General features: G+C 38.2%; 4 protein-coding genes across 10 annotated transcripts; all 4 read right to left on the bottom strand.

Moving 5' to 3' along the window:
- Positions 1 to 3,184: 3,184 nt before the first annotated feature.
- BETA-VPE (beta vacuolar processing enzyme) lies at positions 3,185 to 8,155 on the bottom strand. The gene is made up of 9 exons (XM_021427036.1): positions 7,661 to 8,155; positions 7,160 to 7,324; positions 5,647 to 5,803; positions 5,217 to 5,302; positions 4,928 to 5,127; positions 4,604 to 4,652; positions 4,288 to 4,491; positions 3,677 to 3,880; positions 3,185 to 3,589 (listed from the first exon to the last, which is right to left on the bottom strand). The coding sequence occupies exons 1-9, from the start codon at positions 7,880 to 7,882 to the stop codon at positions 3,407 to 3,409; spliced, it is 1,470 nt and encodes a 489-aa protein (XP_021282711.1). The 5' UTR covers positions 7,883 to 8,155; the 3' UTR covers positions 3,185 to 3,406.
- Positions 8,156 to 8,907: 752 nt separating this feature from the next.
- On the bottom strand, positions 8,908 to 11,361 carry LOC110411510 (Terpenoid synthases superfamily protein). Of its 6 annotated transcripts, none has more exons than XR_002444779.2 (3): positions 11,118 to 11,361; positions 9,292 to 10,350; positions 8,908 to 9,181 (listed from the first exon to the last, which is right to left on the bottom strand). XR_002444779.2 is itself a non-coding variant. In XM_021421702.2 (3 exons), exon 3 carries the CDS (start codon positions 10,327 to 10,329, stop codon positions 9,424 to 9,426), a length of 906 nt encoding a protein of 301 aa, XP_021277377.1. In that variant the 5' UTR covers positions 10,330 to 10,350; positions 10,677 to 10,839; positions 11,118 to 11,361; the 3' UTR covers positions 8,908 to 9,423. The 6 variants fall into 6 exon arrangements, 5 of the variants coding, with proteins under 5 accessions (XP_021277377.1, XP_021277386.1, XP_021277396.1 ...); XM_021421702.2 differs by adding an exon at positions 10,677 to 10,839 and having other exon boundaries at positions 8,908 to 10,350; XM_021421730.2 differs by adding an exon at positions 10,677 to 10,839 and having other exon boundaries at positions 8,909 to 10,278.
- Positions 11,362 to 11,503: 142 nt separating this feature from the next.
- On the bottom strand, positions 11,504 to 15,228 carry LOC110411496 (hsp70-Hsp90 organizing protein 3-like). Of its 2 annotated transcripts, XM_021421690.2 has the most exons (8): positions 14,161 to 15,228; positions 13,055 to 13,343; positions 12,739 to 12,824; positions 12,421 to 12,644; positions 12,264 to 12,330; positions 12,114 to 12,173; positions 11,892 to 12,007; positions 11,504 to 11,790 (listed from the first exon to the last, which is right to left on the bottom strand). In XM_021421690.2, the coding sequence occupies exons 1-7, from the start codon at positions 15,073 to 15,075 to the stop codon at positions 11,894 to 11,896; spliced, it is 1,755 nt and encodes a 584-aa protein (XP_021277365.1). In that variant the 5' UTR covers positions 15,076 to 15,228; the 3' UTR covers positions 11,504 to 11,790; positions 11,892 to 11,893. The 2 variants fall into 2 exon arrangements, with proteins under 2 accessions (XP_021277365.1, XP_021277356.1); XM_021421681.2 differs by having other exon boundaries at positions 11,504 to 12,007; positions 14,161 to 15,227.
- A 353-nt stretch (positions 15,229 to 15,581) lies between these two features.
- On the bottom strand, positions 15,582 to 19,755 carry SCO1 (Translation elongation factor EFG/EF2 protein). Its single transcript, XM_021439885.2, has 4 exons — positions 19,273 to 19,755; positions 17,155 to 18,569; positions 16,323 to 16,835; positions 15,582 to 15,912 (listed from the first exon to the last, which is right to left on the bottom strand). Exons 1-4 carry the CDS (start codon positions 19,523 to 19,525, stop codon positions 15,745 to 15,747), a joined length of 2,349 nt encoding a protein of 782 aa, XP_021295560.1. The 5' UTR covers positions 19,526 to 19,755; the 3' UTR covers positions 15,582 to 15,744.
- Positions 19,756 to 19,977: the final 222 nt, after the last annotated feature.

Below are 19,977 nucleotides of genomic sequence, written 5' to 3'. Positions count from 1 at the left end.
AAACTAAATAATTAAGATTGGTATTATCCAACTACAAGAATCAACGTGTCCCGACCGATCAAGATTATTTAAATAAGCTCGAAAGCAGGAAAGATAAATCTAAAACTTGGTCCTCGGCTAGCCAAAAGGGCAGTGAACTAGGAAAGATGTATTAATGGAATCGTAGACGGACGCTTGCTAGTGCTGTAAATAGTAGTAAGATGGAATTGAGAAATGATACAAAAGGCCGCCAGAGTATTAGATTTTGATGCGGGCAATGAGTAAACTCAAAGTTAACGGCAGGAGCGTGCCAATCAAGGCATAGAATTGAAGCATGATTGGATTCTTTTAATAAGGATGTGTTCCTTTATATGATTTAAAGGTGATCAAGAATTCCATTTTTTCTTTTGGCAGGAAACTTTGATGCCTTATGGACTTTTATTTATGGCTATGCTTTTTGGGAGAGACCACAGCAGCTCTCTCGTGGTGAGCTCTAGGAGAAAGTCCATATTCATCTCTTAAGATTTTGCTCGTGTGAGCTTTATAGCTTCCTAGCATTGGTTTTTCAGGTCACTCAAGAAAACCTGAATACTGGAAAGAGCCTGGTTTAGATCAGCAATTCTCCAGGTTTTTAGGATTGACCATGACCATTTCATAGTCCGTTTAAGAATGGTCAATGGTATAGGTATACTTTCCAATGAGATACCCAGGCCTAACATATGTCAGCTCTCTCCAAGCAATATCACTATATAGATTGCTTTGGATACATCGTGCAGTTTTGGCTATTATCAAAGCAAGGAATTAAGGGGGGAAAAGCATAAGAAATTATAGGTTTAGTCAAACAAAAAGATGAGAAATTAAATAGTTAAACAAATTTGATTTTCAATTTTCTTTGAAGAGAGGATCTTTGTCAAACTTTCAACCCCTGATTTAGGGCTAGATGATGGTCCCACCAGGAGACCAAGCACAGATTAAATTAGTTAGGATTTAACATGTGAAATGGAGAAATCGAGCAGCAGTTGCTGCCAAAGTCTCAATAAAACAACACTTATAATTGATGGATGTCTATCAAACAATTGTTTCCCACTTCATCGAGATCAAGAAATTAATCAACTCAATCAACATCATATTTTTCTTTTGATTGCAAATATACAAAGTCAATCAAACTAAAATTTTAAGGCCATCGATTTTTCCCATTATCCAAAATGATACAACATGCTGTTAGGTTCTATGAGAAGTTTTAACCCAAGTTATAGGTCAATTCCTCAAAGAATGTTTTCTTAGTTGATGTAATATTAATAACAATACTTATCTTTTTATAATTTATAATTTAAAACTAAATTTAGTGTCTATAATTTAAAAATTCAAAAAAATATCAACATTTGACTCATTAAATAATATATAATTTTTTTATCTAAAGAGTATGAATTTGAATCTCTATTCTATCTAAAAAAAATCACAAAGAGACTCAAACCATTTATCCTACCATTACTAATTAATTAAATTGACTATTATTTTGAATTATTCAATATTAAGGGTTGAATTTTCTGCATACTTTGAATATGTTTCTATGCTTTAATACTATAATATATATATATATATATATGTATAAACTATGCCGGAGTAGGTGGAAAATTTATTCAAGGTTAAATTTGTCTCACAAATTGTGAAAATCAAAGTGGAGTTTCAATATCTCAGTGTGTGTGACAAGTGTCACGAGTCCATTTCATTTAAGTTAATTATGATGAATTCTCTCCTATATTCGGATTCTGTGTACAGATAGAATATAAAAGAATATAAACCTGTAATGGAAACTTTTTCTTTCTCCCTTTTTTATTAATTATTTTTTATCAAATCACTCGGTTAAATAACGAAATTAATCTTAAATATTGTAAACTATTTAATAAAAATAAAATTTTTAAATATTAGAGACCAAATTAAATTCAAGTAGCACATGTATATTTAACTTGTTACGCAAATATAATGCTATTTGTAACCTCCTATAATCTCCTGAAATCGGTTGATTACTTATTGAATACTTTTTATCTTATTTAATATGATTGCAAAATCTTTAAATCAATATCATTACCTAAAAGATTTACAATTTAAAATATGATCTTATGCGTTATAATTAGATGTGCTTGTTGTCATTGCCAAAATACGAGGGACAAGCCTAGAATGCCCCCTAAGGCAACGATGAGTGGGTCAACGATCAAAGAAACTGGAGCTCAAAGACTAGAATTTCCAAACCCCCTTAACCATATGGGTGCTTAATTATTTAAAATACAGGGCCAGATTTTGGTAAGCTTAGAAGTACGGCAGCAACTCTAGGCCCCCTTTGATTAATGTTGAAATCTTTTTCGGTCCCCTGTCTCCTTCTGTGTAGAACATAGAGAGAAATATAGGAGAAAGCAAGGAAAGCCTTATTTGCTAGTTGTCCAGAACTTAAAAGAACAACATCAAGTGATCATAGACATGAGAGATTGGGGGACCAAAGTCCACTAGTAGAGGTGCAAGAGGCAACCACGTGGCTATAGCCTTAACCTATAATTCAGGCCTCTTCCTCTATCCTGCTAGGTCTTCGCTACTCGATCGTTATTGTCATAATAGATCTTAACTTGGTGCACATGAATGAGAACCTCAAAGTATGTGACCCCAATTTGTGGCTTTACAGATCCCATACCCCCATCTCTTTCACCCTGTTTCTGGTTAATCACAAGCATAAACATTAAACAAGAATGGATCCATAGGGCCGAATTTCTGCCTTACCTAGTTATACCTTTAAAATTTAAGTCACAAACCAAAACTCCGCACTAGTCCCACTAGACCATAAAGAAGAAAAAGATGCCTAATCTTGGTTTGCTACGACTTAACCACACATGGCCGAGGTAAGCTGGGCGAGGCTAGGCTATAGTTTTGGATTCACCCGGTACCTCGTCCATTGTTGACTTTTAGACTGGCCTTTTTTGGAAAGTTGAAGTTCTGTTCTCAATTAGCTAAGTTTGGCCATCAACATGCCCATGGACCCAAATTTTGGCAATTCCAATCACGCGAGAGCTTCCCTCAATGCTTAAGCTCAAGGCCATGCTGCCCAAACCCAAGCTTTTACAGGCCTCCTCTAGTCTTTCAAAAGAAGGAACTCACCCTGGGGCCATGGACTATGTTTTATAAATTACTGCTGCTACTTTTGTTAGTGCTACTATTTTGTATTCAATGGGCATTAATATCATTTAATACCGTAAAAGAGTTCTTTCTGTTTACCTTACTTTACCTACTTATGCATAAGCTTCATCTCTAAAAATCTGCTAGGTAGCCACAATCATATATGCAGGAGAGAAGTGCAACTAGCAGAAATCCAAACATATAACACTAATTTTGAAAGATTCAGATATAATGGTAGCAAGTCCTTTGTGCATATTTTCCACAATCAAGCGCTATAGCCTTGATTTGACGGATGCCACTGCCTTGTATCATGGCCGCTGCATGCAGCAACACAAGCTTGCTCCATTAAGGATTGGGAAACACCACTGTTGCAAAGGTTGGCGAATGCACGCATGTGTTTCATGCCGTATTGGGTTAGTAACCCACAGTGTGTTTCAAACAAGCGAACCTGGAATGAAAGGTTTGGTTATGAACAATGAAGAAAGCAGACTAATTCAAATTTGAGAGGAAAGTTAAGAGGAGAAGGGACTGATACCATGGATTTCAAGCACTGCCAGTCATCAACAAGGGGCAAACCAGGTTCCCTGACAGAGTTGAGAATGCCAGAACCTTTTGCTGGTCCATACAAGAGTGTTCCAATCAAGTCAATGCTGCCATCCAAGTGGATCCGATGCCTCATAGTCTCAGTAATCTGTCTGAGTATCTCTGTCTTCTTTGATCCATCTTCTGAATTTTTGTACTGTATAACAAACAACATCACCAACATGGATATCAAGTTCAATGAGATATTATTTTAAACAAATATACTACCTTTTGTAATTTAAACAAGGGACTGAAGTTATATTCCCCATTCAAAACCAAATTAATTATGTCAGTACTAGTGAAGAAAGTGTTTCCTCCTTTTATTTTCCCTTCTAAAAAGCTAGCCTTGTTAGGAAATGAGGGCTTCTGATTAGTCAGTTTAAGAATGCAAATCTCTTTTGAGTTTTGATGAAACCACAACGTCCAATTTCAAATTTCATAGAACGATTTATAAGAGATTTAGCAAAGCAAGACTTCACTTAGTTATACGGAGAAGTACAAAGATCCAATGCAATGTGCAATTCTATGGTTAGAGGCTGAGAAAAGAATATAGCCCAAGCTCACCATATGCCATAAAAAGAGAATATCTGCATCTCTCTGGTTAACAGCTTCCATGTGGGTCAATTCATTTGGAGGAAAGTTTACGGTAGAAGGATCAAAACCTTGATACAAACAAAGTTTTTCAGCTTTAATGGTTGTATTCCCGTATTCCATCACATGCGATCCGCCAAAAGTGTAAGAGTTGAAATTGGAAGTCCGTTCCCTTACCTGCATAATGAAAATTCAAGAATTTCGTACGTTTGTATTTTCCACTAAAGAGTTTCGCTGACCATAAGTGACAAAACAACTCCAAAATTTGCTGAAAATTTGTGGTGCTTACGGTTTCATACTGTTGCTTCACAGTTTCTCTCTTCAGATTGTGAGTTTCACTGCAGATCATAAGAGTATAAAAGAGCTAATGAGCACAATTCATTTGAGACACTAACTGAAATAAAAACATCTACTACTGGTAAGATTCTTATATCATAACTGGAAAAGTGCTTTTCCCAAAAAACTAGATAAGGGAAAAATAGTTGGAACTGTGACAAAAACACATTCAACTAGAAAATCCCATGAATGTAAAGATCAAACAGCTTGTTACTAATTGCCTTTATTGAAGCTGATTTGTGATCTAAAAAAAGTTCAAAGGAGAGTAACCACATACCTGTCCTCCATCCAAGCCACACTGTACAAATCTCCTAAACAAGTGGTATACTCTGTAGGTGGAGAAGGTTCCATCCCAGGACAATAAGTTCCCCAGCTACTCTCTTGCGCATTCGATGCTGTTGTTACATAAATATTAAGATCTTTGGGCATTATGCCTTCAAAGACACTCCCACTTTCACAAGATTCTACATATATAACCTGGTGGCATCAAAAATGCTATCTAAAAGATCATGGAATATGTCCAAGCGCAGAGCACGAGTAATTTTGGATTTAAGAAGATCTCGTACCATCTCTTTGTACCTTCCCGCTGCATGTTTCTTCTTCAAGACATCAAGAAAATCCATGGCATACAGAAATGGCAAATTTGGCATCCCTAGGATCAAATATCAAATCAATTAGACCTTTAAGGGTTTTTTGACTTATTTGGTGGGTATTTTTACATGCATCTTAAGTTTATGTTCTCAAGGACAAATATTAAACGGAGTTCAGAAACAGTTTAGGATTTTATATGATCAGCTGCCATGCTACTACTAGTTTCATACTGAAGGTTATTTTAATAGCATTATGCCAATCACAATTCTTGTATTTCAGCAAAGTTAGCAGTATCTTGCCTCTCTTTTTAAACTTTTCATGGCGATTAGGTCTTATTTGGTTGAAACAAGTGGCTAGGCGGAGTATATATAAATGATGCAGCACAAACAAAGTCTTTTAACATACCAAGAACTCCAGGGCCTCCATGGTCTGAGTAGAATAGAAATATTCTGTCATTGGGTTTGCTATCAACAACCTTTCCACTTCCTCCACTCAGAGCACTTTTATTACCAAGAAGTACTGCATACAGATTTGCGGCGGTAACATGCACACCCGTGTAATCCTAACATTATGATCCCATCAATACGGTCAGTATGGTTATATTGCAGTAAGTTCAAATGATCAAATTTACAAACTTGAGCTTATCTATTAAAGCTTCCCCACTAAGTTAGAACATGCCTCACAAGTAAAAAGGTGACAAAGCCTATTGATGATCAATGTATTTTGATCAGCCACCTAGTCGGAAACTTCTGGATTTCAGAAAGAGCTATTGTTCTGGATCTAATGAAGTATGAATCCTCAGATAAGATGGTTGAAAACATCCACGTGAATTCAGGATTATATAATAAATTCCAGGTTACTCAAGCAAAAGATCCATCCAAGTAGCTAATCATTACTCAAGATTAATTTGTAATCATTAATCATTTTATTTTCTTAGATTTAACCTGGGTAGAACTTTGAGAGAGAGGGGAAGGGAAAGAGTGAGGCAGGCAGCGGAGCCACAAACAAGCAGATGTATAAAACAGACGGAAATCACAAATCGACAAGCATTAAGGCATTTACAAGGCATTATTAGCGGGTTTTACAAGTAAATTTCATGTTCTTATGCTTATCCTTTGTCAGCTATTTTCCTTTGGAATTTTTTAACTAAAAGCAGGCTTAAACGTCAATTCTCTCTATCTGAAATGTCTGCTTCCCTTTGTTTTTTGGCAAAAGTTTACTGTTCCCGTCCAATTAAAGTAGCTTTTTTTATGCAACCACTTTGGGGAGGGTGACATTAGCTTGTTCATCCCTGTGTTAATAAATTTTATGTGGAAGTCCACAAATAAATGACACCCATTGTAATTAAATTAGGTCCTAGGATTACATCCATTAATCTAACCACTATATTTCAAAAGTAGCAATAATGACAAAAGGTCCACTCATTTTTATCACAATCAGAGTGGCCCATCACTATCAAATTGATGTCAGACGACATGAAAAGCAACCAACCAGCTCACAACACCACTAATCACGATTAGATTAATTTTATAAACTGAAACAGTTCGTTTATGCTACACAAATCAATGATCCCTGTATTTTACAGGTATATGCCACAGATATTTATCTCATTTTTTGCATAAATTATCTGCCTGTCCCTTCAGATTTTTTTTCTTATTTTATACTAGCTATTTCTGCCTGTAAACCTTAAATGCTTGAGTCATCTTAACTCAAGTAAACCTCAAATTTCTAGATCATTCCTAATCCAAGTAAAACCCTAGATGCTCAAGTCAGCCTTAGCAAATCAAGTGTACTAGATAATGAATCTAAGAGCTTAAAATTAAGTTTGCTACGATAGAGACTGAAGAGAATGCCCACATACCAAGATATTATCTAAACTGGCCCCTTTATTATTGTTGAGTGAAGGGATTGTTATTACCTTAGGCACGCCAGCATAAACATCATCGCCTTTGGGATTGTTGATGATGACTCCTGGCCTCGGATTCAGCTTATGCATGGCTATGTCATCGTACATAAACACCACTATGTTCTCTTCCTTCAATCCTCCTTTCCTTAACAGCTGATAGGCGTGGCATACATCTGCCTGTACTTGCATCCAAACAAGGTTTATGTCCCATTTAGACAAAACTAACCAGTGTTATTACACATTTAACATACAGTACCACTACGCCCACCACTAAGGGAAAAAAATAGTAAAGATTTGGAAAAACAAGTATATCTTTTTTCTAAGGAGAGAGAGAGAGAGAGAGATGAAGTGATAGGGGAAAGAATTCAAGAAAAAGAAGAGAATTTTTAATTCCTCATAGTGCAGATTTATTTTAAAAGATAAAATGAAAGCATGTAAGGCTGGTGCTTGATCCTTTTTCCGGTCCATAGAAAAGAATTCAAACCTTATTATAAGTTGATACTAATGCTTTACCTGATGCCTGTAATTATCATAGCCAGATGAACCAGCCACCAGAACAGCCCATCTTGTTCCAAGTTGCGGATCATCTTCATCTTGCGGTTCATCTTTCTCTGTAGGCAGTCGGATTCCAGACTCCCACTGATTCAACCGGGCGGCTCGTCCTGCTTCAAAAAGCAATAATAACACTAGAAGTAAAGATAGGTACTTGATGAAAACTGAATCTTGTTTTGCCATGTATATTAAAAGTAAATAGTGAACCCAGTTCAAGAAAGCCGTGAACAAGTACGAGGAGAAGGAAAAGAAAGGAAATGGAAACTGATGCTTGAAGGGAAAGCAGGGATGAAGTCTGGGAGAGAGTCTTAAAGTGAAGGTGGTAAAGAGGTGTGAGATGCCATGCAAAGGAAGAGGTTGACACGTGTGGAAATAGTTGCAGAACTGTGGGTCCAAAAATCTTCAGCTTGAAACAAATGGCCAGTTTTGTTTTGTTTTTTTCTTCTATGTTTGTGAAGATACGTTCTCTATTGTCTTCGGTCAGTAGTTGATTTTTCTTTTGGGCTTTACTTTCTTCTACTTCTTGTCAGGGGAAGGAGTGCAGTTTCCATGGGACTAATACTAAAAGGGGCAACAAGTTTAAACTTGGTTGGATATGACTCATGTTAAAAAGTATCCCCCAAATTCCGCAAGTAAAGTTTGGTCTGTTAAGATTTCTGTACCTGAGAAAAAGATTAGGCAGGCAAAAAGAGTATTGTACCAGTACTAAACTCTGATTAGATCAAAGCATATGCTGCCGGATACTTTGATATTCTTCTCCTGGAAAGGAGTTTTACGGGGCTAAAAAGTGGTAATTTAAGGGAAGCTGTTACACCTCTACGTATTACGTTATACAATTTGTCTTCCGTTGGATTAGAAATTCAGGGAGGATGTATGAAATGTGATGCTGGTCAAATAAGGCTATTGTTCAAGCCAAATAATATAAATGAATTCAATCTCGATCATCACAAAAGCTGGCGTAAGCTCAGTAGATTAGATCCTCTAGCGTTTTGAAATGTTTTTCCTTTAGTCCACTGTTTTCTGTTTGTTTAGGCTTCTATGAGTATCTGTTTGAATTAATTCTCTCTAAGTACGATTGGTCGGTTTGGACTTTTATTTGTTAGTCCGAAAAGTTTTTGGTCTTTCTTTACAATATTAGCCGAAAGAATAAATAGCCGCTTGTGGTCTTCCAATAAGCAGATCTTTTAAAATCTATTCTTCTCCTCTGATTGGAAGATTTCATCCCATTGCTTGAACAATTCTTCCGATGAAGATTAGCCTAACCATTGTCAAAGTCATTATCAATTATCAGCTAAGTATAATCCACTAATTATTCACTGTTGTTATGGGACATAAGGAGATATTGTGTAGAAGAAACAAATACAAGCTTTCTCGCACCGAAACATCTCGAAATGAAATCCTTGGAAGCAAAAGTTTTGCTAGTGGCAGACAAACCACAACTGCCTCTGTTCACTCACTTGGAAGACAAGTTAATCCTCCAACCTGTAAATTGCACACGCTAAGCCATCTATTATTCTCAAACTTCCTAATGATATCACGTAAGAGAGTTTTAGAATCATGCCATAATAAGTCAGAAAGGAGCACAAAGTTACCTTTTAACATGTTTCATGGGGACACCCAATCCCCTTATCGTGAAAGAACAAATACAACAAAGCTCTTGCTTCTGGTTCCCTTTGCCACCTGCTGATGAGTTATCCACGCAACAGATACGGTAAAGACAACTTTCAATATTTGCCCCGCCATGAATACCACTTCAATTTCAATTGGAATAACAGTGGAGGTCTACCCAGAATCCCTCTTGCTAACCTTGAATCAAACACATCAAACTGTACACGACTGAGGGAATCCAACAGAACTTGGGCGGGCACAGCTGGTAGAAGTGCTTTACGAGCCTCAGAGGGGACAGCATCTGCTAATTCACGAGCTTTCAGCAAATGTGCATTGGCTGCTGATGCAATTTCAAAAACTGCTTCACATAAGCCCTCACGGGAATCCAAGTGGATCTCTGATCGACCTCCCTCCTTAACTAGCAGCCCATGCTTGGCAGCCACTTTAGCTGGTATGTAAGAAAAGTGACGGTTGCGGCTAGCATGGTATGGCAGTGACTTAAGTAGCAAAAGAAGGCCACTTGCCTTACCAACATGCGATGCTGCATGGTCAACTGCAGTAGACCTGATACCACCAGCTTGAAGAGTCATGTATAGAAGAGTTGATGCAGTATTCTCTGCGTATTTCTCTAAGTCCTCAATACTCTCTGGTAGGTCAGTAACCTCTCTACTTGCATCATTGATCCGAGCTTCAACTAACCGTTTTAACCAAGCCTTGCTAATTTTACTTTCAGTTATCACTGAGGAGAGGGCCTGTGCTGTTGGGTGCTCAATCAATTTGTTAGCATAAATTTTATCAATGGCTTCTTGCCACCAAACAAGGCGCATAAGACCAATCTTGGGATCAGAAGCAACATCCATAGCTCTGGCGGTTTCAACATTGAAGGCGCGGAGTGCAAATGCAGCCTTTCTCATGCTAGGGGGAAGCTCAAGAAGGCAGAGGTAATGATGGTAATCATAGCTACGGACTTGCTGTACACAGTAGGAGAAAGCTGCCCGTAAGCTACTAGAAACACCGTTCATCAAATCCCTACTGTGGTTCCCCTACAATGCATTACTACATTAATGGAAAAACCAAATAATGCTTCCAAGACAATTTCTGTAACTCCGTTGTCAACGAGTATTTTCAATAGATAAAGCAAGCTGATGACAAATAGAGAAAGAAGATCCCAAATATTTAGTTCAGATATCTATCAAGAAGTGACCACTTTCTAAGCCCAATTTCTCATTTGTCCCATAAATGCAATGATGTTAACTACTAGGTTCATAAAATTAAACTTAAAAAAGAAAAGATGAAAAGCAGCGACAGATCACAAGCTACATAAGAATAGGTAAAAGCACCTTAATGCAGGCAATATATGGAAGGTTACCTATCCAGGTAAAAGATATTGCAGTTGACTGTAAGCACTGACACAAGGTGAGGTTATTCAATTAATAAACAAATCCATTAATAGATGGATTGGGGTGGGAACTTTCTCCAGCTTAAAAGCAACATTGACTGTAAGCCATTTGCATCCACAAACTTATTCCAACCTTCAAAATGAAGAAGGAATCAGAGAAAATGGGATTTCTGAATCGTAAACAAACTTACGCATTTAACTTTTAGCTAATGCACAGAACAAAGCAAGTATCATAGGAACAGAGTACATCGAGAACTGATAATTCTTAGTGTTTGAGACATTTCATCGAACATGCTCAATGCATTAAAAAAAAGGCACATCCAGATTCCCGATGACACAAACTGAATTCCCGATTTCATCCCTCGCAAGAAATTAAAAGAGGAAAGACATGGGGTTAACCGGAAAGCATACCGAGAGTGATATAAGCGTTTCGAATGGAACTAGAGAGCCAGAGAAAGAGAGAGGCGAGCAAGCAATTTTTCGTGCAGAAGCCACACCAACAACAGAAACAGCAGACTTTAGGGGGTATGCGTTTTCCTCGATGAAACGCCGCCGTTGGAGGGACGATGATTAAAGCCAATTAATTGGAACCTTTACGATAGTTTTTTTATCAGCCTCCTTTCTCAATTCGTTTAAAGTTTTAAACGCCTGATACCCCACAAGTGTCAATAAAAAATAAACTACGAGTACAATTAGTTAGTTCTTCGGATTTCATTATTCCTCAGCCCATTACGTTGAAATGCATGTTACTTACTAATTGCTATTCACTTTAAATGCAAATTTTCGTAAAGTAAATGTGAAAAAAAAAACCACTAGGAAACAATAAGGCAAACAAGTGTCATTAAAGTTAATTTCTGGATGCCCACGCACATAAAATGAAAGACCAGACAGAACAGCAGTGATACTCCTCTGTGCTGAAGAAATTGATCAGTCCCCTGGTCACGGTTGATGATCTGCCAGACAGTAGGGGAGAGGCCTTTTAACAACCGAAGCAAGAGCATCCAGTGAAGCATAGAAGGAACACAGAGTCTTATGAAAAGAGGTTCACAGCCGAGCTAACAACCAAACTTTAGAAAATTTCCAACTGAAATTAATAGTTTTTACAAATTAGACCATTCAAATTCACCCTGCAAAAGTACAAATTTACTGAACGGGTAAAACAAATAAGGGAAAACTTTCCCTCACATTTATCTGATCTGGACAATGCCAGCGCTGACCAGCTTTTGAATCTTGTTCATTACCAGCGGATTCTTCATGTGCTCCTGTGCCGCCTTTGGATTTTCCTGGAAATCAATCAACACCTGCCCACATCCCACTGTTTTAGTAAACCATATAAACAACAAAGAATCCAAATAAGATCACATTACAAGTACTGCAACACTGAACCAATATTTTTTCAGTTCTTACCTGTCTCATGACAGGATCTGAGAGAATGTTTTGAATTTCCGGATCTTGCATTGCCTTCGCCTGCAACATTACACCAATTAAAATTTAAATCAGCATCCTACACGGATTTTAGAGCCCAAATGTAAACAAAGACATGAAAGAAATCCTCACCTGTCTTTCCTTCAACTCTTCAGGGCTCAAATCACCACGGTTTGCTTTGTTAATCTGTTGTACACATCTGCAAAATAATTGAGAGAAACAATTAATTATAAGATACTGCTGAAACAGGTGCACAATACCAAAAAATCTAAAGCAGAAAGCTACACACTTTCTAGCACCATCAAGCAATTCCTGGTTATTAGGGTCATGTTTCAACCCTTCCTGGTATGTATCCAAAGCTTTTTCATACTCCTTCATGAAGAACTGAACAGCACCCTTTCTTGTGTAACCCTTGGAAAATGTTGGATCAAGCTCAATGCACTTCTCAGCATCCTTCAATCCCTCTGGCAAGGCACCCAATTTTGTGTAGCATGCAGCTCTATTGCTGTATGCCTGACAAGGCCAAAATATTTTAACAGTCAATAAGTTACTAGTATTTGTGCCTTGGTCAACCACAAACTCATAAAACAGACCAAGACTTTCTTACCTTTGGATCATTGGGATTTCTTCTTAACGACTCTGTATAATGCTTCACAGCCTCTGGGTACTTCTGCTGCTTGAAACATTCATTCCCTGCATATATACTTGTCCAGTCAGTAAATGAACATGATAGGGGACTACTATTTTTGCTCATTCCAACACAATTATAATACATGGACTCAGACCAAACTCAAATAAACAGGAGAGCAACATGCAGAGCAACCTAGGAAATATCAGTGACTAGATACATCATAACATAGTAAAGAAACTTAAAGTACATGACGGGTGGCGGTAAAAACTAAACAGAAACGAATAAAGAATACCTTTTTCACGCTCCTCATCAGCCATCTTTGGATCAAAATACTCTTGTTGCTCTAAATCCTTCTTTTCTTTTTCTGCATCATTTAGTTTCTTCAACGTTTCCGGGTTGCGATGCTCTGTAAGAGCTTTCTGGAAAGTCTCAATAGCTGGTTCATAGTCTTGTGAGCATTTCGCCATTTTCACCAAAGCAGTTCCCTTCCTAGTCAAAGCTCTTGCTATCATCTTAAAGTCTGATCTAAGCTCTCTACCTCTTTCAACAGCCTTGTCACAATCTTTAATGCAGTCCTCATACTGCAGTTAAAAAGGATAGTAGGCAAAGAAAAGCACAGTGCCGTTAGATATACATAAAATCCATTGGAAACTATAACCCCTATAGTAGACTCTTTTCCAAGCACAGATATACTAAATCACATGATGTTGACCAAAGAATTATCTCTCCTATTAGGTCCAGTGGAAAAAGGGGGAGCCAGAATATACTTGGCATAATGAGTTCACAACTATCCACACCCAAAAATATCAACCTAACATAAATGTTATTGGTAGGAAAGATAAAGAGGTTAGGAAAAATCAACTAAATAATTCCATTTCCTTTGGAGGAAATAACTAGGCCTTTCCCTACAATCCTCCCGCTGCCATCTTTTCAGGAAGAAAGCAATATGTGTTTGTGTTGTAAATAAGCTTATAAAATCAACATAATTAAGCAAATGACATACATTCTAAACGATTAGTAAGGCCTCATAGAACACTCACAGTCATCCCATCATACTCCGCCATCATGCCAACATGACATTCACAGATATAATTTCATAAGCAGGGCTCCATCAAGGAACTATTATTAGAAAGATTCTAAAAAACAGGGCTCCATCTTAAAGCAAAAGTGACCTGACATTCAAAATCATTCTAAAAAAATTGTAGTCATTATTATTTTATACAAACATGAAATTAGCATCAGTACACCTAAATTTCGAGTTCAACTAAAAAGCAAACATAAAAATATAAAATCAGCCAACAATTTCATCTTTTCATATGCTATAAATTTCATACCAATAACTAAATTGAAACAAGTAAAATTTCTTACTTATAAACAAATTCAAATGACTAAACATACCTTGCCCATCTCCAAATAAACAGCAGCTCGATTGGTGAGGTACGAAATATCCTCGTCATCAAGCTCCAATGCTTTCGTGTAATGCTGAATAGCCGTCTCGAAGTCCTTCTTCTTATATGCAGCATTTCCAGCCTCCTTCTCCTTTAAAGCTTTCTCCTTCTTCTCCTTGTTCTCCTTCTCCTCTTCTGTAATTTCCATCGGTTCTGGTTCCGGCTCAGGCTCTGGCTTCCGCACCTCCTCCTTAGCCGGCTGTGAAGGCGGTGGAGGAGGTGGTGAATCCGCCTCTGGAATTTCCATGTCATCCCCAGCACCATGCGCCTTAAACTTAACATTTAACAAAACCCCCAAAGCTTGCATAACTCTCTGATCTTTTAAATACTCGTTCAATTTGCTAGGATTTCTCTGAATCTCCTGCATCGCCTTAACAAAATCCGGCTGCTGTAAATAAACCCTGGTCGTCGGATCCGCCGTCAACTTCGCCCACATCTCCGGGCCCTGAAAAGCATCACCAAACGGGCTAGGTGGCGGCGCTGCCCTAGCTCGGGAAGCCGAAGCCGTCGCCGTCGCCGCCGCTTGAGCATCAGCCAAGCCGGATTTTAAGGCTTCATTATTAGGATCGATCTCGAGACCCTTTTTATAGGCTGAAACAGCATCTTGGTATTGGTGTAAACCTAAGTGAGCCGCACCAAGCCGGCTGTAACCTTTCGACCAGTCCGGTTTAAGGTCCACAGTTTTTTTGGCGTCGGATAATGCGGCATCGTATTGATGAAGAGAAGCGTAAGCGGCGGATCGGTTAGAGTAAAGGACGTGGTTGGTCGGCGCAAGGTTTACAGCTTCGGTGAAGTGTTTGATTGCAGTGTTGAAATCGCCGGAAGAAAAGGCGGCGTTGCCTTTAGCTTTGGCTTCGTCGGCCATAGGATAGGTATTTGTACGCTTCTATTTGTTTGGAGGGACGATTTGGATTTCGGGGGTTTTGGGTATTTTGGAGTGAAGGAAAGTATTAGAGCAAGGGATATAAAGGAAGTTCACTTAAGAGGAGCAGACCAGCGACTTCTGGTGCTTCTGGAAGCTTCTTCGGCATTTGTGTAGGCTGCGTGGATTATGGGTTGTTTGGTCATAGATTTATCCTTTTCTCCAATTACCTAACAGAGTGTTTGGGCGTATTATAAGAAGACTCGATTGCTTTGGGTTGACGCCTTTGGGCATTTTGTCTTTTTTTTTAATTCAATGATTTTGTCCCTGTTTAACTCTACATCCTTGACAAAAGTGAAAATCTATATCAAATTTTCGCAAAATTTTACACTGAATAGATTAATTAGAACCTTTAAGTTCATGGAACAGAACCAGATAATTCCTTCCTATGCAAATTCTGATTTATAGAGCATTCACAATATTGAAGAGAAGAGCCAAGAGCAGAGTGCTTGTGCTTCAGAATGCTGTTGCAATTTTATATCTCAAACTAAGACATGAATATTAGAATTTATAAAAAAAAAAAGGGAAAAGAAGGGTAATGTTGCGCTTTTTAAATCATGGAGTGAACAAAAATATAGTGTTCCTGGTCGTTGGGACGACAGGAAAACCAAATCAAGCGGCAACTTCTTGCTCTTTTGAGGCAAGCTCGTTCTGGATGTGTTGAGGGACAACGTCAAACTTGGCTAATTGCATGGTGTAGGATGCACGACCTTTTGTCATTCCCCGCAGAGTGCTAACATACTGGAACATCTCCGCAAGCGGAACAAGGGCATCAACCACCTGCAGTTATCCAACAGCAAGCCGTGAACAATAAGATTAAAAGAAAAGTTATTTACTATCCTTAATCCAAAAACAATGCCAGAGGAAACTTCCATTTGGAAAATCCAAGAGAACACTACAGTGCGTACTTCAATTAACAAGCAGTTTGTGTTCAGTGTTCTCATCGATAGTACTTGCAAAGTAGTCAAGTGGATCTTTCCTAAGAATGGTCAGATCACACAAAGGAACAATTCTTACTCCTATTTTCCCTTTTTTTTTTCTATTGGCAACATATATGCACATCATGACTATAGAACAATTATATTTTCATTTTAATACAAAGTTTGAATGGTTTAGATACGAAAATGGGCTGGTGCCGACAAATTTGAAAGCTACAAGTTAACAAGAAAGAACTTGGTAATTTGGCATACCTTGAGCCCACCGGGTTTATCACCAAAGCTGTTAATCTGGCCTCTCCTTGAGTTGAGATCACCAATCACATCACCCAAGTGCTCTTCAGGTGTGACAACCTCAACTTTCATTATAGGTTCAAGCATCCTAGGGCCAGCCTTCCTAATCCCCTGTCTGAAAGCTCCTCTGGCTGCCAGCTGAAATGCCAAGACACTTGAATCAACATCGTGGTAAGAACCATCTACCAGCACGGCACGTACATCGACAACAGGAAAGCCAGCAAGTACACCATTATTCATACACTCCTCCAGTCCCTTCATAACTCCAGGAATATATTCTTTTGGCACTGCTCCTCCCTTGATTTCACTCTTGAACTCATATCCACTACCCGCCTCCATGGGCTCAAAACGTACAGTAATATCAGCAAACTGCCCTTGTCCACCTGACTGTTTCTTATGCACATACTTTACTTCTGAAACTTTCGAAATGCTTTCACGGTAATTTACTTGGGGTGCACCAACATTAGCTTCTACCTACAGACACCAAGAAACCAAATTTATGTCAATTAGTTTACTTTAACTGAATACCTAGGTAAAATGATTGGGGGAAGAAGATGAGCTGATTCTACTTAGGACAACTTCATCACGCACAGACACTCTCCGCCACATACAGAGACAAGATAATGAGAATAAATCCAATTGTGCAAACAGTATTCTCCAAACAAATCAGAGGGATACCATGCATGCATATTTACTTAACATTTATGCATCAGTACAGTTATTAAATGCACACACAGCTGAGCTGAATGATCAAGAGCATTAATCTGTTTCACAATTAGATGTTAATACAAACCTTGAACTCTCTCTTCAAACGATCAACAATAATCTCTAGATGCAGTTCTCCCATTCCTTCAATTACAGTCTGGTTTATCTCTTCATCTCGTGAGAAGTGGAAAGAAGGATCTTCTTGGGCAAGCTTGATCAAACCGGTAGCCATTTTATCAACGTCAGCTTTAGTCTTGGGTTCAATAGCAACCTTAATCACAGGATCAGGGAAGTCCATCCGTTCAAGGACAATGGGATGGTCAGGATCACAAAGAGTTTCACCTGTAATGGTATCTTTTAGACCTGCAAGAGCAACAATATCACCAGCCATTGCGACCTTAACATCCTCTCTACTGTTGGCATGCATTTCCAAAAGTCTACCAATTCTCTCTTTCTTTCCTTTGTTTGCATTCAACACATAAGATCCTGCAGAAAGCTTCCCTGCATACACCCTGACAAATGTAAGGGACCCCACAAATGGATCAGTCATGATCTTGAAAGCTAGTCCAGAAAATGGTTCATCATCACTTGCTTTCCTTTCAATTGTCACTTCAGGGTTCTCAGGATCAGTTCCCTTCATTGCTGGCAAGTCAAGAGGTGAAGGCAAGTAATCCATAACAGCATCAAGCAATGGCTGAACCCCCTTGTTTTTGAAAGCTGAGCCACATAAAACTGGAACAAAACTGCTTCCAATGGTGCCTTTCCTAATTAATTTCTTAATGGTTTCCTCATCAGGTTCAACACCTTCAAGATAGTTCTCCATAGCTTGATCATCTAATTCAACTAAAGTTTCTATCATCTGTGACCGGTACTCTTCAGCCAACTCCTGAAGATCAGCTGGAATATCATCATACACAAACTTTGCACCCAATTCTTCCCCTGACCAAAGCACAGCTTGCATCTTTACAAGGTCAACCACTCCTTGAAACTTGTCTTCTGCACCTACTGGTAGTTGAATCACAAGCGGTTTAGCACCCAAATTTGTTACTATCATGTCTCTTGTCCGGAAAAAGTTTGCTCCTAGACGATCCATCTTATTGACAAAGCAAATTCTGGGTACTCCATACTTATCAGCTTGCCTCCACACAGTTTCAGATTGTGGTTCAACACCAGCAACACTGTCAAACAAGCATATAGCTCCATCTAAAACCCTGAGAGCTCGTTCCACTTCAAGTGTGAAGTCAACATGGCCAGGGGTATCAATAATATTAATTCGGTGGTTTTTCCAAAATGTCGTTGTAGCAGCTGACGTTATTGTAATACCTCTTTCCTGCTCTTGCTCCATCCAGTCCATTGTAGCAGTACCCTCATGAACCTCACCAATTTTATAGTTTCTTCCTGTGTAGTATAGAATACGCTCAGTTGTTGTTGTCTTTCCTGCATCTATGTGAGCCATAATTCCAATATTACGATAATCTTTCAATGGCACTGCACGCTTTGTCTCTGCAAAGCAACAAAAAAGATATTCATCTGAGTGTTAGCAAAGTAGCAAGAAATTTGTCCTGACATATGGAGCCTACTGTTCTCTTTTGATTGTCTCTTAGAACTTAGGAGGTTCCTAGGGGAGAATGCGCTTGACCTTAAAATAAAAATCCAGAGCATTTGCTTATGCTACTTAAATGAAAAATTATCAGCCATTTCATTGATGTGCCTGGGCATTTGAAAAAAGTAAATAATCTACATTGATATACTTTTGTCACCATATATTTTGGTTGAAGCTAAAACTTGGAAGTATTATGAATTTTTCCATTGAAAAAGAAGAACCGTTATCTTCATTAATGCTACCCAAAACCAACATTTTGATTAAGTGACCACATTATTTTATGTTAAGTATGAATAATATCAGTTAGGGACAATTAAAATTTTGAAAATGCAACTCTCTCTGAGTGTCAGATGAACCGGAAATTAGCCTACACCAGCAACTATACCAAAAATCCAAATCTCCAATTGCCAAAGAATGAGAGAACAAAACTAAAGCTGAAAGAAACGTAAACCCAGGTGTAAAATATTCAAAACATAACAATCCCAATTACGAGAACAACAAATTACTGCATAAAATGAACAATTTCAACCACATAACTTATATATACTACAGAAAACAAGAAAAAAAGAGAGAGCAAGAAACAGAGAAATAAAGGATATTTACCTTCAGCGGCCATAGCGAAGACAGAGAAGTCCCTTCTCTTGCCCTGTTGGTGACGTGAAATAGGAAGTCTTGAGCCAATTCGGACACTTCCCAAGAAATGAGAGAGAGAAGAGGAAATTGAGGAAGAAGCTCGAGGAGGCAGACCCAGAAAACGAGTTGGAGAAGATAGAGGAGCTGGTCTCCTTTGAGACCCATTTAGATTGCAAACTGTAAAACTCGAACCCGTTATTCTTAGCGCTGTCTCTGCTGCCATTTTTCTTCTTTTACAACTTCTCAGTTCTCACTCTGCTTCTCTCTGTTTCCTCTTCTTCTTTACTTCTACCGGCTATATGGCTTTGGGCCGGTGTTTTCCATTGTGTGTGGTTAGGGATAACGATAACTAAGAGGTTCTCATGAGTTTTAGCTTTGATTGGGCTTTTCTTTCGGCTACCTCTGTTTTGGTCATTTTCCTTCGAACTGCTCTTTTATTTCTTCTTTCGTCTTTTGCAATAATTTCTTTTTCATTTTTTTTGTTTATGGACCAAAAAATTAGAGAAAATTACATGTCTTAATAAGTTTGCCATCAAGCATGACTATCCAAAACGCCTACTCTATACTGTATTTAATAATTCATTATATAATTTATTTGTTTTGGTAGATAGGTAATGATATATTATAAAAGAAAAAAAATCATTCAACCTCTCTAAGGAATTGCTTAATCATGTC

The sequence above is a fragment of the Theobroma umbraticum genome, unplaced genomic scaffold, assembly GCF_002168275.2.
Source record: "Theobroma umbraticum cultivar Fairchild unplaced genomic scaffold, ASM216827v3 scaffold_30.0, whole genome shotgun sequence".
Taxonomy (NCBI): Eukaryota; Viridiplantae; Streptophyta; class Magnoliopsida; order Malvales; family Malvaceae; genus Theobroma; species Theobroma umbraticum.
The sequence above is the reverse complement of the archived record's forward strand: the minus strand, read 5'-3'. Positions and strand labels throughout refer to the sequence as shown.